Source organism: Phaenicophaeus curvirostris, chromosome 5 (genome assembly GCF_032191515.1).
Source record: "Phaenicophaeus curvirostris isolate KB17595 chromosome 5, BPBGC_Pcur_1.0, whole genome shotgun sequence".
Taxonomy (NCBI): Eukaryota; Metazoa; Chordata; class Aves; order Cuculiformes; family Cuculidae; genus Phaenicophaeus; species Phaenicophaeus curvirostris.
Window position 1 is genome coordinate 21,734,836 of NC_091396.1, and position 19,972 is coordinate 21,754,807.

Below are 19,972 nucleotides of genomic sequence, written 5' to 3' on the forward strand. Positions count from 1 at the left end.
AATGCAGTTGGACACTTGTTTAAAATTATTTTCCTAGGGAAGTATTTTCAGTACCTCTTTTCCCCTGATGGATATTGCAGGCTCTGAAGTCTTCATTGTTTTCAAAAGGGGTGTCCTACCATCTGTGGGCTTGCATTGATAACTGAACAAAGTAAGGACACAACAGCCCCCCCCAGTACAAAAAACTTTGTGAAATGCTTTCATTTGATAAGTTCCCTATTAACTTCTTTTTTTTTCTTTGTATGATTGATTTGTTGCTGTCGGATGTTGGACTGTTTCTCAGTTGGTTTTGTTCCAGTGTTTTGGGTGAGGGAGAAGAGAGTGACGTTTGGGTCTCATGATCGCTTTCTTTGTTCTTTCCTTCCAGTGGACTGTTGGAGGTTCTAAAAACAAAAAAAAGGGAAAAGCGGGTAAGGCAGAGAAGAAAGGAGCCATGAAGAAACAGACAAACAAAGCTGCCTCTTCAGGCAGCTCAGATAAAGACAGCTCGGCTGAGAGCTCAGCACCTGAAGAGGGTAAGATAACACGTGCATCTACTGACATTCCAAGTGAAGTTACCTCTATGTGTACACTGGGGAGTGATGTTAGATGGTGATGTTAAAGACCTCCTTCAAAGAGGTTTTTTTGTGTTACTGGTAGTCTGGATGATCCTTGAACCTGCTGCATCTTGAAATGCATATAGAATCATAGAATAACCAGGTTGCAAGAGACCCACCAGATCATTGATAGCATTGCTGTAAGCGCTCTGTGACAACCACAACACTAAGTACTGTTTCGACTGAATGTATGACCTATCTTGTTACTTGACTTTCACTTGTAGAAGTCTTCTTTCTAGCATGTCCCACCTGTAGCGTGGGTAGTGTTTTCTTTTATTCCTGTTGACATATTTTCCCTTCCCAAACATCTTGTGATGACAAAGGGAGAGGTGTACAGTATTGTGTGATGACAACAGGAGCTTATCTTGTATGTATATGCTTTGAATTGGGATTCTTGCACACTTACACTGACATGGAAGAAGAAAAATCATTACTGTAACTTTGTCAGATTTTTCTTACATGAATGTTGATTCTGCTCCAGTGCTGGGCAAACTTCCTTTCCTTTTTCCTGTTTTCATCATGCCCATGAAGGTTTGCAGGTGGTCAGTTGTGATTTGTATTCATACTAAAAAACGCCAAATTTAAGAAAGAATATGAAATACCCTGAAGTAGCCTACAGTTTTGAGTATATTAAGCACAGCAGAGACAGACCAAAGCACGAAGTGACTGAACCTGTATGTTTCAGTGCTTACAAATCAAATTTTGTTTTTTTTTTGCAGTGTAAGGTTACAAAGGTGGAAGTTTCCAGAAATATTGAGACCAGAATGAAAGTGAAAGAAAGATTCCTAATGTCTGCTTTTTTAAATTTGATCTAATGTAGTCAATTAGGTGAGATAATCGAAGCAGTTGAACTTGAATCAAGTTTAAAAGTAGTTATCCACTATTATTGAGTAGTCGGCTGTTCCCTAAGCCTGTATGTAACCGGGAGGGCTTGTTACAGTAATGGATGTAGCATTGCAGCCTCACCAGTCCTGAGGGTAGTGTGTTTCAACTTGATAACTTACAGGATAAAGTTGCCTGCAGTCTTCAAATGACCAATTTTGATTCTTCAGGTTGCTATATTGAGGAGCATTGGTAGTGGTTAATAGTAGCATTTGAGATGTGTGTGCACACTTCGAAAATTATGGGTCTATAAGCAACTTCTCAGGAACATAAGCATGCAGGCATAGAAATCTACCCTTAAGACAGTAACCAAAAGGCCTTCTAAAACTTGCTTGTTCTACTGAGAATTTTTACTTATAGCTCAGTTTGTGTTCACATGTAGTACCACTAATTTTATTGGGTTTTTAGCATGCATATCGTATGGTAATAAAATATTTCCTTTTGGGGTTAGTTTTCACTATATGTATGCTTTTAGTATAGAGGAAGAGAAGTGTAAAATTCATTCTTGATATCCTTTGCTAACACGCTACAATGAAGCGATTGGGCAAACAGTTGAATCTCTGCCTTGTGTTTTTTGTTCTAGGAGAAGTTTCTGACTCTGAAAGCAACAGCTCCTCATCTAGCTCAGATTCAGATTCTTCATCTGAAGATGAGGAATTCCATGATGGCTATGGAGAAGATCTGATGGGAGATGAAGAAGACCGAGCTCGACTGGAACAAATGACAGAAAAGGAGAGAGAGCAGGAGCTTTTTAACCGGATAGAGAAGAGAGAAGTGCTAAAGAGAAGGTGAATTTCATATCTGTTGATATTTGGTAGCAATTTCATACAGGCTGCATGGAGAGCATGCTGACTGTGCTCTCGTACTTGGGGTCCAAACATTCAGCGCTATAAAGTGAATTAAGCTTCATTGCAGATTTTACATGTAAACTGTCCTTGTAGATAATTGAGAAGCATGCAGGGGGAATTCTGTGTGTTCTTGTAAGTGTTACTTTCTGAAAGCTTTTCAGCTGTTGAATATGCGTGGCTCTGTCAGTGATCGTTGTAGCTATATTACTGCTTCACACACTAGATGCCAGAAGGACGCTTTCTCTTCTGTATTAGTGACACACTGATACTTTGGAAAAAGGCCAAAACAAAGTGTAAGGTGCATATGAGCTTCTGGCATTTTTCAGAAAGCAATGATGTAATGCAAAGCAGTGTTAGGGTTGCCTCTATGTGGATGTGAAGCTGATCAGGGCCATAATAGGTGAGAGATGAAATAACAAGGAATGGTGTTGGATATGTAATTTTCAAGGATTGGTTGTGGATTTCTACTTTAAGGATTGTGGGTTGGTTTGTTACTGTAACAGCCTTGTCAGACAGCCTCCTTGTAGTAAAGGTATTTTTCTTCCCATGTGTCTAACAGAAAAGATTTGGCACACGTGGGGTAAGTTTTCTTCCTCTTCAGTGACTTCTCTCTTCTCACTTGCTGAGAAATTTCTCTAGAGGACGGACGTCTGTTGCGTAAATCATGTCAATACAAGCTATGCCAGACTGTCCAAGCCTTAGTTAGAGCTCTGCCTGTCAGTGGTTTTAATAATACTTTTAGTGCCTTCTCTACTCTGCTTTCCTCAAAGGGACCAGAATGTGTGAGAGATTGGATATAGATCAGGTAGAAGGACACCATACTTTTTTTCATTTAATTTGCTGTTCCATAGTAACCAAATACCTTTCTTTTGGAATGAATGCTAGAGAATACTTGATACAAACAAGCTAAAGAATTTAAGCTTGAGTTACAGAAGTAATCTTAAACAAGTTTGTCCTGGTCTATGTAAAAAAAAGTTGATAGGTAGACTAAGGGAGGTGGGAGTTGTTTAACTTTATGGTAAGTTGAATCCTTCAAAATACTGTCTAGCTCTTTGTACGTATATTGTACTGCGAGTTCATTGGGATTGCAACAGGCATTGTGTGTGTGATAGAATTTCTGTGCCCTGTGTTAGGCTTCATGTTAAAAGCATAAAGGGAAATGAGCTCACCTGGCACTTGCCTACATCCAGGTGTAAGGGACTGAGGAAGAATGGACCATGTAGTATGCATGTGGATAACATTTTATATCTTGGTTATTGGAAATGAAGTGCTTTTTTTGCTTGTGTTTTTCAATATGCACACTTGACTAAAGCAATGACCAGTCCATGGTGCAGTGGAATCTCAGTCACAGGACAGTTCCAGCAAAATCACTACTCCTCTGAATACAGTGACTGAAAACAGGATTTTGGGGTGACATATTTCATGAAGGTAGAAATGCAGATGCCTAAATTGGGCTGCAGAAACTGAACTACCCGAGTACATTGGAATGTAGTTGCTAAAGGACGACTCTCTGACTTCTTTGCTGTTGTTCTTACACAGACTGAGGCTAGCAGAAAAATGGAATTTAAACATGAAAAAGTTAGCGTGATAGGAGCTTTAAACAACCAAGTCTTTAGCTGTTGAGAGTCAAATGTTGTGAAATAACAAATTGTTTTTAGAATTGGAGGCAGCATGCAATGCTCACTATCTTGGCAAAGATGGTGTAAGGACAGATTTCTGGGCAGTGGCTATTACTATGTAGTCTCCTGTGCCCTTTAGGTCAACTGTAAGCCTGCACTTCTTTATACTCAGCTTTTCTCCACTTCGTTTTCTTTGGGGAAGGGAGGGCTTGAGAAGTGGGGACAGGGTTAGCAGTTAAAGGGTTACCCATCTAGGGCAAGCAGTGGAAGCTTCCTAGAGCCTACTAACAGCTTAAGGTGTGATAGCATCTGAGCAGTACTTTGCTTACTTGGAGAGAGCATTCTTTCATATGTTCTTTTTGTTTCAATATCTGATACTAGATTTGAAATCAAGAAGAAACTAAAAACAGCAAAGAAGAAAGAAAAGAAAGAGAAAAAGAAAAAGCAAGAAGAAGAGCAGGAGAAGAAAAAACTCACACAGATCCAGGAATCCCAGGTAGGAAATTAAACTGCCCTTAGTAACAAACCCTTTTCCCTTGGCAATAAGAGATAGGATGCTGCCTCTCTGTGCCCCTAATGTTTTCTCTTAGTGCCAATGTGATAAGCAGGTCAGAACTTAGTTCATTTATACTCTCAAGCTATCTGTAGCATTTCCAGTTCATGTAAAGAAATCAACATCTTAGGCCTGCTGAGGGATGTGCTTGTAACTCCTTTTAATGAAAAATGCAAAGTTGTAGCTATAGCTAGAGGTGCTGTAGTAGTCTTCCTATATGAGAACAGGAAAGCAACCTTTTGCAGTTTCTTTAGCCAGACTTCTGTCATTCGGTCTGAAACATTGGATATGAAGTCTTTCTTGCAAGTGAGAGTTTGAGAGAGCAGGCCAGAAACCACTCAACTCAGCTGTTGATTTAGTTATTTTGCATGCACATACTCTGGAAAGAATGCTTTGTTTCTGCTGGTAAGGATGTCAAGGGAAAGCCTGAATTCTAGGAGGAGTGGAATTAGTTCCGTATTTTTTTCACCTCCAGCAGAATGAGGATAATACCACTTTTCTGGGTGAGGCCTCTGTAATGGAACTGTAGTTTCAAGTGGCTGAACTGGTGATAGTTTCATAGAATCATAGAATCGCCAGGTTGGAAGAGACCCACCGGATCATCGAGTCCAATCATTCCTATCAACCACTAAACCATGCCCCTCAGCACCTCATCCACCCATCCCTTAAACAGCTCCAGGGAAGATGACTCAACCACCTCCCTGGGCAGCCTGTTCCAGTGCCCAATGACCCTTTCTCTGAAAAATTTTTTCCTAATGTCCAGCCTAAATCTCCCCTGGTGGAGCTTGAGGCCATTTCTTCTTGTCCTGTCACTTGGGAGAAGAGGCCAGCTCTCTCCTCTCCGCAACCTCCCTTCAGGTAGAGAGCAATGAGGTCTCCTCTCAGCTTCCTCTTCTCAAGGCTAAACAACCCCAGCTCTCAGCCGTTCATCTGCCATTTACTATTTATAGAGTCTGTGCAGGTAGGCTCCCAGCATGGGATGGGTTTAATCTTGCTTAACTCTACCCATCTGAGAACTAGTTAATTGTTTGAACTTGTCGCCTCTATCTTTGTGCAAAGAGGGAGGGCATCTCCAGCTGGCAATTCACTCAATGTTATTTTCTAGTGAAATCTGTGTTTAACACTTACACTAGGTGAGATTAGTTTAACCTGAGGCACATGTTAAGTGGAGTGAATCTCATCTACCTACACCTCATAACTCCACATATACACATGTGTATCTACTTATACAGTTCATATACGTAATGCATAATGTGTAGGTGCGTGTACGTATATTCATATATAAAAGGATCTTATGTAGAGTTCCTTTATGGTGCCTTCCAGAAATGACTTTGACTTGCTCCAAATGACTCTCTTATGCTTATAATAGAAGGTGCTACCTGATATTCCAGATACACCTGTTAGAAATGGAAAGTATTAGAAGGCTTAAGATTTGTTTCCATGTTGTAGACTTTACACGACTTTATTTCTGCTTTAAGTATTTTTGTAACATAACTTTCCTATTTACTGCCAAATAAGAACGAGTGCTTTGATTTGACCTTGCAGAAGGAGAAGAAAATCAGAAGAATGTTCATCCAATTCTTCTTCAGTACTTGTTGGTTGCAGAATTACTTCCATTTTATTTCTCTAGTCCTTTTTTATCTTTAAGGAGGAATTTTGAGACTAAGACTTGATGGCAGGAATGTTGAAGTGTAAATATGTTCATTATTTTTGATACAGAGCAGGAAAAAGAAATAAGCTTCAGATTGATTTCCCTCTTCCTAGCCTCTGTAAAAATGAACTTGAAAAAATCTGTTTTAAAAATTGAGTTTGTTAATAGTTTCTACTTGAAATGTTTTCAAAGCCTGCAAACAATCTTTGTTTTAATGCATTTCAATTTATGGATTGCACTTGGTGTTGAGGGACTGTGTGCATGGTTTTAGGTCACGTCACATAACAAAGAGCGGCGATCAAAGCGGGATGAGAAGCTAGACAAGAAATCTCAGGCCATGGAGGAGCTGAAAGCAGAAAGAGAGAAAAGGAAGAACAGAACAGGTATGAAAGTGTGTGGCTATTGCTACATCTTTTGTGGCGTTATTACAGCTTTCTGAAAGTGCTACTTCCTGTTTCTAATTAATACAAAAGTCCTACAGCTTGGAGTGAATGAATTCTTTTTCTTTGTTTTCCCTGGTCTTTTGCCCAATGTGACCACCTAGGATATTGTTTGGCTCCACTGATGCTGTATTCCTCCTCAGTGCTTCTCCCCAGAGTGATCTGAAAACAAACCAAGCTTTCATTGCAGTCCATTGAATTGGTCGTTTAGATTCTATTATTTAATCTCTGAACCACCCGAACCCTATGGATTATACTTGTGCTACCTTGTCTACATTTGCTTGTTTCTTCACGGCACGTCATCACGTCCATCTTGCTGCACTTTCGATGCAACCCTTTTTGTTACTCTACTGGCTTTTGATGTGGTCCTCAACAAATATGAAGTTGTTTATTTAACTTGCAAAATAGCAAGTCTGATGGTGATAGTTTTACCTTGTAGATCCATTTGCTATGCCCAGCTTGTATTGTGATGTGCAGTCAAGTTGGGATACTAAAGATAAGTACAACTGAAATTTAAGATAGAATCATAGAATCACTGGGTTGGAAAGGACCCGCTGGATCATCGAGTCCAACCATTCCCATCAATCACTAAACCATGCCCCACAGCACTTCATCTACCTGTCCTTTAAACACCTCCAGGGAAGGTGACTGTGCCAGTGCCCAGTGACCCCTTCTGTGAAAAATTTTTTCCTAATGTCCAACCTAAACCTGCCTGGGCGGAGCTTGAGGCCGTTTCCTCTTGTCCTGTCCCCTGTCACTTGGGAGAAGAGGCCAGCACCCTCCTCTCTACAACCTCCTTTCAGGTAGTTGTAGAGAGCAATGAGGTCTCCCCTCAGCCTCCTCTTCTCCAGGCTAAACAACCCCAGCTCTCTCAGCCGCTCCTCATAAGGCCTGTTCTCCAGCCCCTTCACCAGCTTTGTTGCTCTTCTCTGGACTCGCTCCAGAGCCTCAACATCCTTCTTGTGGTGAGGGGCCCAGAACTGAACACAGGATTCGAGGAGCGGCCTCACCAGTGCCGAGTACAGAGGGAGGATAACCTCCCTGGACCTGCTGGTCACGCTGTTTCTGATACAAGCCCAGATGCCACTGGCCTTCTTGGCCACCTGGGCACACTGCTGGCTCATGTTCGGTCGGCTGTCGACCAACACCCCCCAGGTCCCTCTCCTCCAGGCAGCTTTCTAGCCAGACTTCTCCTAGTCTGTAGCACTGCACAGGGTTGTTGTGCCCCAAGTGCAGGACCCGGCATTTGGCCTTGTTAAACCTCATGCCATTGGTCTCAGCCCAGCGGTCCAGCCTGTTCAGATCCCTTTGCAGAGCCTCCCTGCCCTCCAGCAGATCCACGCTTCCACCCAGCTTAGTGTCATCTGCAAACTTGCTAAGGGTGCACTCAATGCCTTCATCCAGGTCATTGATAAAGACATTGAACAGGGCTGAACCCAGCACTGAGCCCTGGGGAACCCCACTTGTAACTGGCCTCCAGCTGGAGTTAACTTCATTTCCCACCACTCTCTGGGCCCGGCCATCCAACCAGTTTTAAGATGCTCTTAAATATTTGATTTCTTTCTTTGAGTATATATAGTGGAGTGCTTAGCTCCCTAGTGGATTTGAACGTGTGGCACTTGTTTCCACCATAAAATTAATGGCTATCTGCCTTTTATTTAAAAAAAAAAAAAAACCAAAACAAGCCAACCCAACAATAAGGTTTCAGCTCTAAAGGGAAACTTTCATGAAAAATTTACATCTTGCTTTTCCTTTATCTATCCTCTTTTCCGCAGCTGAATTGCTTGCAAAAAAACAGCCATTAAAAACTAGTGAAGTGTACTCTGATGATGAAGAGGAGGAAGAGGATGATAAGTCTAGTGAGAAAAGTGATCGCTCATCCAGATCTTCATCCTCTGATGAAGAGGAAGAGTAAGTAGTAAACAGTGGACTATGATTACTTATAGGTATGTGTTCAAAAACAGAGATTCGTTTCATGCTATTTTAGGGGGTGGTTTGGGTGCAGTTTGTTGTTTCTAAAGCGGTTTTGCCTTTGGGCACGCTTGCATTGCTCAGATTTGAGTCCTTGGTTTCTATATCGTGGTGCATGGGACTGTTTTATCCTGGATAGGTTCGCAGCTTCAGTTCCGTGCTGTTACCTTGGCCCCATTTACACTGTTTACAAATTTGGTTAGTCCTATAGCTTGGCAGTCACAGAACCCCGGCATGTCAGCAGAGCAGAGATGGGTGCTGGCTTCTCTTAAAGGACTGGCCTAAAAACTGTCTTGGTGTGTGAGGCTTTGTGGGTAGTGGGGGCAATGGGTCACAAGTTTGGGACTTTGTGTTAAGCCTTTCTGATGAGCGCTAAATTCAGATATTTACACTCAACAAGCGCATGAAGAATCATTCCTTTTACTCGTAATTTAAAAATAGCAGTCATGTTGTACCTTTCTTGGAACTCCTTTTTTGGTGATTATGTCTCTACTTTTCTTCCTTATTTCTTCTTGCTTTTCCTAAATCAGGAAAGAAGAAATTCCTCCTAAGTCCCAGCCAGTGTCCTTGCCTGAAGAGCTGAACAGAGTACGGTTATCACGACATAAACTGGAACGCTGGTGTCATATGCCCTTCTTTGCCAAGACAGTCACTGGCTGCTTTGTCCGTATTGGCATTGGAAATCACAACAGCAAACCTGTCTATCGGGTGAGTTTAGTTACAACAGATTTAGTTCTTTCTATAGTGCTGTAATGAACTATTTGCAGCTTAGCAGTTCTTGAGTACCTGTGATAATTCAAGTGATTAATGCAGAAAGATTGCTTATAACGAGAAAACACAAAATAAATCTATGGGACCAGCTAGGTGAAGAGGGAGCACTAACAAAGCCTGTTCTTCCAGCTTTGGTTCATGCTGTCTTGTCTCATTGTTTGTATTGCAAACGGAAGTTCAGGATTCTGCTTTGACCAAGTAAGGATGAGTAACATTCCCTCCTTATTTCTGGGAAAGTTCTCACATTATTTTGTGGTCTTGGGTTTTGTTGTTTGTTGTTTTTTTGGGGTTTTTTTTGTTTTTTGTTTTTACAATGAGTTCTAGTACATCAGTGTGCCTCGGAAGAGACAATAATTGAGAACATGCTTTTTCCATTTCATTTTTGTAACTGTACAATCATAGGCTGCAATAATATTCTCTCAAATTGCGTTTAAACAGTCCCTAGAGGGACTGTGTTTGTGAGCAGCATTGGGATATTTCATTTAGGATGTGCATTAACTCAAACCAGCATTAATTGAATAGGAAATAGGAGAAGCAGGAACACATACACCGCTTGGTCAAGACTGACAAGATAAGGAAAACTGCATCAGGCTTTCAGATGATATAATTTGCCAACTCAAAGGTGATGCATAAATCAACTAATTCAATATGTGATAATGTACACTGAAGGGTCTTACTTTCCTTAGTCTAGGTACAGACTAAGCTAGTTAGATTAAGGTTTTTGATCTCTAGTGAAAAGGTTTGAATATGCCAGATGTATTCCAGGAACACAATAAAAAAAAAACCCTCTGGCATCCTTCCTTTTGTGTATTTTACTCTGATACAGGTTGCTGAAATAACTGGTGTGGTAGAGACTGCAAAGGTTTACCAGCTTGGTGGTACCCGAACAAACAAAGGACTACAGTTGCGGTAAGATACGAAAGCGATCGTTATCTGCTTGTGAATCAGTGTCATTTTCATAGCAAATAACATTCTGTGTGTGGCTCGGAGATAAAAGCTAAAGAGAAGATTAGGCTTTGCCATGCTGCTCACTGCTAGAATGTCAGGGTTGGGTTTGTTTGGGCTTTTTTCCACTTGGGCATAATGGAAATCATTAAAAAAAACCCTCATACAGAGAATTGTGATTGTGTTGACATTTGAGCACTTTGTGTTAATAACCCATGATTTTTTTGTATATGCCTCTTGGGCTTTGCAGTATTCTATGTCTTTTTTCCACTGTCGTTAGAAGATACTTATTTCTTACATCTGATTATAAGGCATACATGATTAAGCCCGGCATACATGTTGCAACACAAAATGGTACTTTGGAGGGAAAAATCTGAACGTAGCTTTGGATATCTCAGTTGTCCTTATGGCCCTTATAAGATTGGTGAGGTAGAGGTTAACACTTAGAACGTCCTGGTGAGATAAAACAAAAGGACATTAACCACTTGAGAGGAACAGGACGGCATATGAAGAATGCACATATGTGCAAGTGTGTAAAAAAAAAAAAATTAATCTTAACCTAAATCCATTGTAATGTTCAATAACTTCTTGCGTTACCTCAGGAGAGCTCCATGCTTTACATGAAATTTACACCATGGCAATTTTAGTATTGGCTGCTAGCATTTTAGTAGTTTATCTGGTAGTGCTAAAGGTAGTGCTCTGCAGAAAACATTTAGGGATTTTTGGCTTTTGATTGCAAAGATGGAAAATTAGATAGAGGTCAGCTCCAGCATTGTGCAGTTCAGTACTGCTTAAAGGTCCAAACATTAAGGAACTTTGTTTCTCCAAAGATCATACCATGAGTCACCAAGTAGGGTATAAAAGATTTAGGTGTGAGAGATCTGTTTCTGTTTTCTCCTGAGGGTTTTACTACTACAATTGAGTGACGTTTTCCTGTCTGGTATTCCTCCACACTGCTACTCACAGCTCTTGTTAACTGTGGCTGATCTGGCTGAAGTTAGGAATAGATAGCATGCAAGCTACAAGAGTAGCCTTAATCATCTGGTTTTGGGTGTCTTGAATCAGTTTACACCTATAGGTCCAAGATCGCGGCTCATTACCATCAGAGGAGGATGTTGTTATGCTTTGTTTTTGCAGGCATGGCAATGATTCGCGTGTGTTTCGTTTGGAGTTTGTCTCAAATCAGGAATTTACTGAAAGTGAGTTTATGAAGTGGAAGGAAGCGGTAAGTCTGCCAGACTTCGTTTTCCTTTTAGCAGCCTTCTGTCAAGAATACTTGAAGTGGAAAGTAAGCTGTTTGTCTCTTTTGTTTAGATGTTCTCTGCTGGGATGCAGCTACCCACACTAGATGAGATAAACAAGAAGGAAGTCTCCATCAAAGAAGCACTCAACTACAAGTTCAATGACCAGGACATTGAGGAGGTAAACAGTGTGTTTTAATAAGGCTGTGGCAGTGCTTAAAGGTGGCAGAACTTGTGGAGTAGAGCGCTGGCTGTTAAAAAGCTACATGATTGTGGTATTAGCTTCCTAAGAAGAAAATAAAAGGCTCACAATGAAGTTGCATAACTGAATAGAGTGGCTAGATGATCCAGCACTCACTTCTGCCTTACTTCATCTGTCGTGCCCTGTTATATCCTCTTCAACGTGAGTTGCAGAGCTGTGAACACCTGCGTGTGGCAGCTTAGTTCTCAAGTTCCAAAAAACTAACAGCATCCTGATAGATGCATTTATCACTGCTTCTGTAGTTTAATACTTGCTTAATGCTTACCAAGGGTGATTAGCGTCAGATTTTTGTAGGTCATAACTGAGGAGAATGGAGCTGTAACTCATTACCGATTCACAAACTTAAAAATGCAGCAGAGAGAGCATGAGTAAAATTCTGTGCCAGTAAGTACGTTTCTTAGGTGTTATTGACCTATTGCTTCTGTTATCGAGGTATTGAAATAGACTTCCATATTTGCATATTCACAATTGCTGTTTCCTCTGCATCTTACAGATTGTGAAAGAGAAGGAAAGATTCAGAAAAGCACCTCCAAATTATGCTATGAAGAAAACTCAGCTGTTAAAGGAGAAGGTGAGAGATGAGATTATTTCCACAAGCTTTAATGCAGCATTTTATTCTGAAGAACTGAGGCTCATCTGGATTTTGACAGTAGTCAGCAGTAAGCTTGACTGTGACTGCACAGCTAAAATGTGGATCTCAAGGTTCATTGCTGAGTTCAGAGCACTTAGAACCCAGTTAAAGCTTTCATGTTCTTTTTCTAAGGGCAATTGCCAACAATTATAGCTGTCTCCTGTGTCCTTTAAACAAGATGATCTGCTTTTGAAACTTTTCTTTTTCGTTTCTTTTCCCAGAATATCCCATAATAACATTTGAAAGTTGATTTTCCTATACTTCTTAAAAGGGGAAAAATAAGAATCATGACAATGTATCTCTTACTCAGGGATGACTGAATTGTCACTTTATTGACAGTAATTTATATGGAAAAGAATATGTTCCTGGAAGGTTTACTTGCTGCTGAACTATTGTACGCGTAGACTTACCTGAACAAATATGTGCTGAGAGAAGCCAAAGCTGAGAAGTCAAGAAATCATAACATGTTTTGGTTGGTTTTATTTGTGCAGGCCTTTTTCAAGACGTTCTGCTTCATGTGCAGTAATAACAGAGTTTGCATTAATATTTAATTCTATGTGCTTTGGCTTAACTGTATTATTTGGTCATTGTTTTACTATGCAGGAATATGCAAGTTGTTAGGTTTTCATTGCAGCGGAGTGGAATTGCTCTTTGTTGTCACCAGGTGGCACAATAAGCCCCTGTTGTTGCTTGGGGATGTGGTAGGGAACAATCCAACTCCCTGAAAAACAGTGGCAACTGACCTTTGCAGAAATAATCATTCTTTTCCTGAGCCAGTAAATAGCGATACTAAATTTTAATCAAACTTGTAACTTAAATCATCTGACTGACTTGCCCTCCCTATGCTGGGGCTAGTGTTCTGTGTCTTCCTGAGTTCAAGGGATTTCAGAGGTTTTCAGAATTCTTCAGTCCCAATTTGCCTTCAACCTATTTAAGCTATTTCAGGAGAGTTTAGCTCTTTGTTGTATTCTTACCATACAGTGTAGAGCACTTGCAACTGGTATGTGGTTAGCTGGCTGATTCATGAGTCTACCCCTCATGTTTCTAGCTTGGTGGTAGGGTAATGTTTAACAAGTTACTGTTTGGTTGAAGGCTATGGCTGAGGACTTGGGGGACCAAGATAAGGCCAAACAGATTCAAGATCAGCTTAATGAACTTGAAGAGAGAGCAGAGGCCCTGGATCGTCAACGAACAAAAAACATCTCTGCAATCAGGTAAGAAACAGATATTGGGGATTTTCTTTCTTAAGTAGTAGCAATGAAAATACAGGGAGAAGTGAAACTAATGCAGTAGCAATTTAACTGCAAGAATTGTCTCTTCTTTCCTGTACAGTATATTGATGAAATGTGTATCATGGCTCTATTAGCATTTCCATATCTTAGCTGAATGACAGATGCAAGGCAGTGAAAACTGTCAGAAATATAAACTCTCGCACGTGTCCCAGGTAGCAGTTCCATTGCAGTAAGAGTATTTTGTGATCAGGATGAAGCTGCAAGAATGCTGTTGGGTGTTTTGTTGATAAATGACAGTCACTTTCTTTTTCTTTCCCCCACCCTCCTTTTTTCCATTCTGCAGTTACATCAACCAGAGAAATAGAGAGTGGAATATCGTTGAGTCTGAGAAGGCTCTTGTGGTAAATAGTGCTGCATTAATATTTCTGTACAAGTAGACATGAAATGATGCAAAGGGTGATAATTGCATGGTGAAGTTAATTTTTTTCGATGATCCATAAAATCTTCTGTATAGGCAAATGACATGATTTTAAGGCAGACTATTTTATCCTTTTGGTCAGCTCAATTGCAGATTGCAGACTGTAATGATGACTTAGTGCATTTTGTATGGGAAAGAAATCAGAAAGGAGACGTCAGAGAATCAAATAGTAAAGGAAATATAATTCCTTGCAATGACATCTCTGTTAAGGAAAAATTTAAGCTTGTTAATTAATGGTTAAACCTTAACTAACCCGAGGTGTGTACCCGTTTTCTGTGTTATATTCAAAAAGTACAGTTTTGGCCTGTGAAGCATAGGACTGTGGGTGTGTCAAAATCTTTTTGGTCTATAATGCTGTTGCTGGTTTTCCTCTGTTCGTGTTGTTATACATAGCTGATGGGTGCTTGCATGGATGGGGTGCTGTGGGAGGATATACAAGGGTTCAAGTAGCTAACTCTGCAAAACCATGTGCTTTTTCTTTAGGCTGAAAGTCATAGTATGAAAAACCAACAAATGGACCCCTTTACCAGGCGGCAGTGCAAGCCCACGATAGTGTCTAATGTAAGATGCTTAAGTTCATTTTAGTCTATTTGCAAAGAAGCAGAAAGCAATGCAATACATAGAGTAGGAAGGAAAATGTTGTTTATATTCATTCCCAACTGTGCCATATGCTATTAATGCTTCAAATGTTGGGGTGAGATATACTTGAGTGAGATCCTGCTCTCACTATTCCAAAAGAAGGAAAAAAACAATTTTCTTTTTTTAATGCAAAATCTGAAAGACATAAGTAATGTGAGTACATACGTAGAGAAGCAACTGTGGTTTAGGTTTGTTCTTCTGTGTAGAATTACTCAGATTTAGTCAGCTCTGGGAAGGCAGTTTGCTTCAGTGTGAGTTTAGTTTCTAATTAAATGAAACTTCCTTTAAAAGTCTGTGAAAGGAATGAGGAGACCAGACATTTTGGACCTGTGATGGATAGTGATTTAATGCAAACTTCTCCCTTGACACTGTGACAAAACCTGCCGCTGCAGTCCCTGTATAAATGACGGATAGCAAGGCGATCAGCTCCTACTTCTAAGCAATTCGTCTGCGTTGAGCCCTGTTCTAACACAGTATATGGTTCTGGTGTTAGTTCTTAAAAATCTGATGTGGTTGTATTTCGTCAGTTTCCACAAACTGGCAAGGGAATAGAAAAGGAATTTTATTGCAGGGCTTGAATTAAATGATTTCTTCTGTTGTAGTCTTTATTAGAAAAGAATTGTAACTGAGTAGCTTTATTATGGTAGGCAGCTACGATATAAAGGAAATATCTTCTAAAGATTTCTGCTCCCTAGTAGAGTATTTCAAGCCAGAAATGCAAGCTGAAAGCAAATAGATCTAGCAATAGTCACAGGAGCAAACTATATTAAAAAAAATGTGTTTCTCATTTTCTCAAAGAGAGATTTTCTGAACGATAACTTTTAGTGCATTACTGTCAGATTCGTTGTACTGGTATCAGGATGATTTCAGCTGTCTCCGAGATGCTGAAAACTGGGCTAACTCTGCAGACTTTTAGGGTTTAGATTCATGGATACGAGTGCCAGTTTAACAAAGTCGCAGTATAATTTTTGCCAATTCATATACTGTGATTTCCATTTTTTCCCTTTTTCTTCTCTGCAGTCCAGAGATCCTGCTGTCCAAGCTGCCATCCTTGCCCAGCTAAATGCAAAATACGGGTCTGGTGTATTACCAGATGCTCCAAAGGACATGAGTAAGGCAAGTTTCCATTTCTGTCCCTGTTGCGTTTCTCCTACTGTCACCGTTTTGCTCTAGAAGCTTATGACTAATAGTAGATGTGCATGCTTCAGCTCTAGAAATAGTTGGCGTGTAGAGCATTAATGCACAAAAGAAACGGCTTTTTCTTTTTTGGGGAAAGAAAGCTAAATTTCTCTAGCAGCATGAAAGCTGAACTAAGAATGTTTGTAACAGAAGAGGGGAAAACACATTTTTATCTCTGTTTATGTGGACAGATAAGGGTTGGAAACTTACCTGTAATTTTTATTTCAGGGTCAAGGGAAGGATAAAGATGTGAACTCTAAATCAGCCAGTGACCTCTCGGAAGATCTTTTCAAAGTGCATGACTTTGATGTGAAGATTGATCTTCAGGTTCCCAGTTCAGGTAGGTGTTTCAGCTGAGTTTGGGGGTGGGATAGTCCAGTTCATTGTGGTAGAACGTATTTGGTTGGCTTTTGAAAACAGGAGCAAGAACTCAGTTTGCCATCTTGGCAAGTGTTTTGAACTGGGGAGAGCAGCATTTGTGCTAATGACATCCATTGAGAGAACAAGAACAACTGTATTGTATTAAACTGAAACACTTATGTCCCCATATCCTTGCTCCAAATGCCTAGGGAGAAAAGGAGATTGTGACTGTTTTCTGGGATATTCTTCCAGTCTACAGTACTTGACTCACATAATCTTTGGGGAACAGACAAGATTGTTGTATTGAATAAGCCTTGATATCTACCGATACTTACTTTGCTGATTTGTTTAATGACTTTTGAGGACAGATAAGCTTTGGGTGTCTGATGTAGTGTTCTATAATTTGTGTTTGTGCTATGTGGATAGAGAAAAGGCAAATATTTGGGGGTGAAATTATCAGCAAAAGCAACAAGTAAAGATCTGCAGTTTTCATGTATTTTGTTCCTCACTTATTTCTTATCTCCAACAGAATCTAAGGCACTGGCCATCACCTCCAAGGCTCCACCAGCAAAAGATGGTGCCCCTCGGCGATCATTGAATTTGGAGGACTACAAAAAGAGGCGGGGGCTTATTTGAGCATGCCCACTCTGCTGCTTCTGATCCTGCATGCTCCATGACTATGTCCTACTTTTTTTTCCTTCCTTTTCAGTTCTCCCTTCTGGGTTGGAGCAGCAATGGAGCTGGGAAGAGACTCTTTAAAACTGCCAGTCATCTGTAACATAAACCATTCAACTATTTACTGTATAGACCTCCCTTCTTGCCCTTTCTTCCTGCCCCCCTCACAAATGTGGATCTGTGCTACTTGGAGTTTTCCCATTTCTTTTAGTTTGAGTTTTGCTTTTATTTTGTCAATGCAACTTGTTGGCACACTCTGTGTTCAGTATTAGCCTGAGGTCTGGATTTCCATAGGAATCTCTTGGTGGTCACAGAATCAGCACTTGGTGATCTCCCCTTACATACCACCACAGGCACGGTGAATAAACGTTGACGCAAGACCATTGTGGCTGGAAGGTCATCTGCACTTTCTTCCTCCTCTTCTTCCTCCTTCCTCCTAGCTTTGGAGAAGGGAATCTTCAAAAACTGGCTTAGGTTCAAAGTGTAAATTTTTTTGGAAGGGTTGTGTGACTTTTTTTCAGGTGTTTTTTATCATTTTTAAGCTGCAGTACTATTTGTATCCGTCTGTCACAGTTCTTTACGGCTGTTATGAATTTCTACCAGCTGTACCTGAGCATCTGAAATTGCAAGAAAGAAACTCATTAAATGTGATTCTTCTTACTAAAACGACTTGGCTGATATAGCTGTTCAACTTCATGTTCCCTTCTTTACTTACACTTAACTGATGAGAGGGAGGTACACGGCTCCTGATGTGGAACTTGTCATCAATAGGACATCCGGAGTCTCCAACTGAAACTGAGTGGAGTAACTTGTTTCTGGAATGGCCATGGGGTGCTCATTGGTTGGGCTTTAATTTCTTCTCCAAACTTCCAATATTAATATTATTTAAGTCATCATGTCTTCACTGGGCTCCAGCTTACTTAATTTCTTGTTTTATGAACCATTTAAAAGGGGCTTCTATAAACAAATGATTTTTTTTTTTAAAAAAAAAAGGCATTTTGTGCAAGAGGAAGGGCACAGTGAGGACATAGTGGAAAGGTCAGTGGGTAATGTATGAGAGGTAGCTGATGCACATTTTTTTATATGTAAACTGCTACAAGTGCAACACTAGCACAAGAATTGTATTGCTTTATGGAATATTTGACTGGACACAAGGTGACAGCTAAATTATCACTCAGGTGTAAAAAAATAAATATCAAAGTGTAAATAATAAGTGACATTTAACAAGGAGCTTTTCCAAACAAGATACAATGGAATATATGGAGCTAAGAACTAAACTAAAAGAGAATTAGAAGCCTAAAAGATTAGAGGCCCTTGTTCAGGTAAGCGTGCAAGCACGTGTTTGTTCCTACTCAGACCAGTATATGTATAATGAGTTAAGCACTGAACTGGATAGGAATGTTTCTGGGGGACCCTGAAGAGGGAAAATGCTGATGCTCTTCTTGTGTCAGAGCATTACTATTTTTCTGAAATCCTACACTGGTTACATTTAAACCTCTGTTTGATGCTTTCTTGTTGGATTCTTAATGAAACTTTAATCTAGTTCTTATTTAACTTTCTCTTCATTTTTTAACAGTAGCTTTAAAGAAACATCATGTAATTGTGTGCAGATTGGTACTATGGACTGTGCATAAAAAGAATCAACCTATGAAGCAGCTCTCGCCTACCATCTAAACAAGTAATTAGGAATCCTTTAACACTTATTTACAGAATAGACAATAGATTTTGGAAACGTGGGTTATTCTGTAAATATGTAATCAGATTCCTTTATTTGGCCTATTTTGGCAGCTTCTCTGGAGCTGTAGTAGGCTTTCACATATATGTATGTTTAACTTTCTAAGAGTGGATTTTTGGAATCTACTGTGATAACTTCATAGGAGGCATTGTGATTCACTGTGTAGATATGCATTTGATATGATTTTTTTAACAGCTTCAATGGTATTACAGATTTGTAATAAACACCCTGAAGTTATTTATAATAGCCAGTTTTCAAAATAACCACTCTCCAATGCTTTGCAGAAATAATTGCAAAATCAAACGATTCAGGAAATGATTTTTACAGAAAAATGCCTCTGAGCTCTGAGGTGCAGTGACAAGTGTCTCTAAAGGTAAAATTGAGTAAAATTCATTATTTTGTAATATGCTTGCCCTTGATGTATTGATTTTAGGCATACATTTGGTAACACAAGAATAATCTCAGCTATGGCCAAAATGTTGATGAATACAACCTGTACAGTGTTGCAATTAACTTTTACTGGAGACAACTGAAACAGGGATGCAGTGAGTTAACAATACAGATCTGAATGATGGACTATGTCCTAGTTACTTGCAACTATGAAACTGCCACTTAGCCTCTCAAAGGCTCTGGTTTTGCTGAAATACTTTTTTTAAAAGGCAACAGTCAGTAAATTATCGTGCAAACCTCTTCTATTGAGAATAATCCATCAAGAGTACTCTTGAATAGTTACAGAACTGTGTATGAAAGCTGTAATCTTTTTTTCCTTTAAGTGCATGTAAAGGTGAGTGACTATACCTCCTGCTCCTAGAGAGAGGGAGAGATTTGTTTACTTTGTTTCATTGGTGTCCTAGCATAGTTCATCACAATTGTACAGACTTCTATAAATAAACTTGGTTTGTTGGTTTAATAAGGTTGATTGTTTATCCCTTGATCTGAGATGCTAAGGGTTTCCTGCCTAGAGTTTGCTGTTTTGAGAAACTGACACTTCATTTATCAGTCTGGATCATTTTATTTAAAATGCTATGAAAAGTCCCCTCTTTTGCAAGAGTGGCTGTTGACTCCTGGTTCACTCTTCAACCACTGGAGTTGCTGTTTATCACTAGGATCAAATGGAGCCTCTTGGAAGGTCCGTTCACTTGCTCCTCTGTCATGTCTCACTAGAACCACAGACTTTGCTCATCTGGTAGAAATCCAGACTATTGTAATCAAAGATGCTAGAGCATGTAGCTGATCCTAGAGAACCTACTGAATGAGATGAAGC

General features: G+C 39.9%; 1 protein-coding gene across 1 annotated transcript in view; it reads left to right on the forward strand.

Moving 5' to 3' along the window:
• The window catches only part of RTF1 (RTF1 homolog, Paf1/RNA polymerase II complex component), a 31,101-nt gene extending 11,480 nt beyond the window's left edge, over nucleotides 1–19,621 (forward strand). Inside the window, exons 3-18 of the mRNA XM_069857905.1 lie at nucleotides 368–515; nucleotides 2,062–2,266; nucleotides 4,327–4,441; nucleotides 6,421–6,532; nucleotides 8,365–8,500; nucleotides 9,091–9,268; nucleotides 10,158–10,240; nucleotides 11,414–11,501; nucleotides 11,591–11,698; nucleotides 12,273–12,350; nucleotides 13,503–13,624; nucleotides 13,986–14,043; nucleotides 14,604–14,681; nucleotides 15,780–15,875; nucleotides 16,167–16,278; nucleotides 16,828–19,621. Of these exons, the coding sequence (XP_069714006.1) occupies nucleotides 368–515; nucleotides 2,062–2,266; nucleotides 4,327–4,441; nucleotides 6,421–6,532; nucleotides 8,365–8,500; nucleotides 9,091–9,268; nucleotides 10,158–10,240; nucleotides 11,414–11,501; nucleotides 11,591–11,698; nucleotides 12,273–12,350; nucleotides 13,503–13,624; nucleotides 13,986–14,043; nucleotides 14,604–14,681; nucleotides 15,780–15,875; nucleotides 16,167–16,278; nucleotides 16,828–16,934 (1,824 nt within the window). The 3' untranslated portion in view covers nucleotides 16,935–19,621. The remainder of the gene's footprint in view (nucleotides 1–367; nucleotides 516–2,061; nucleotides 2,267–4,326; nucleotides 4,442–6,420; nucleotides 6,533–8,364; nucleotides 8,501–9,090; nucleotides 9,269–10,157; nucleotides 10,241–11,413; nucleotides 11,502–11,590; nucleotides 11,699–12,272; nucleotides 12,351–13,502; nucleotides 13,625–13,985; nucleotides 14,044–14,603; nucleotides 14,682–15,779; nucleotides 15,876–16,166; nucleotides 16,279–16,827) is intronic.
• Nucleotides 19,622–19,972: the final 351 nt, after the last annotated feature.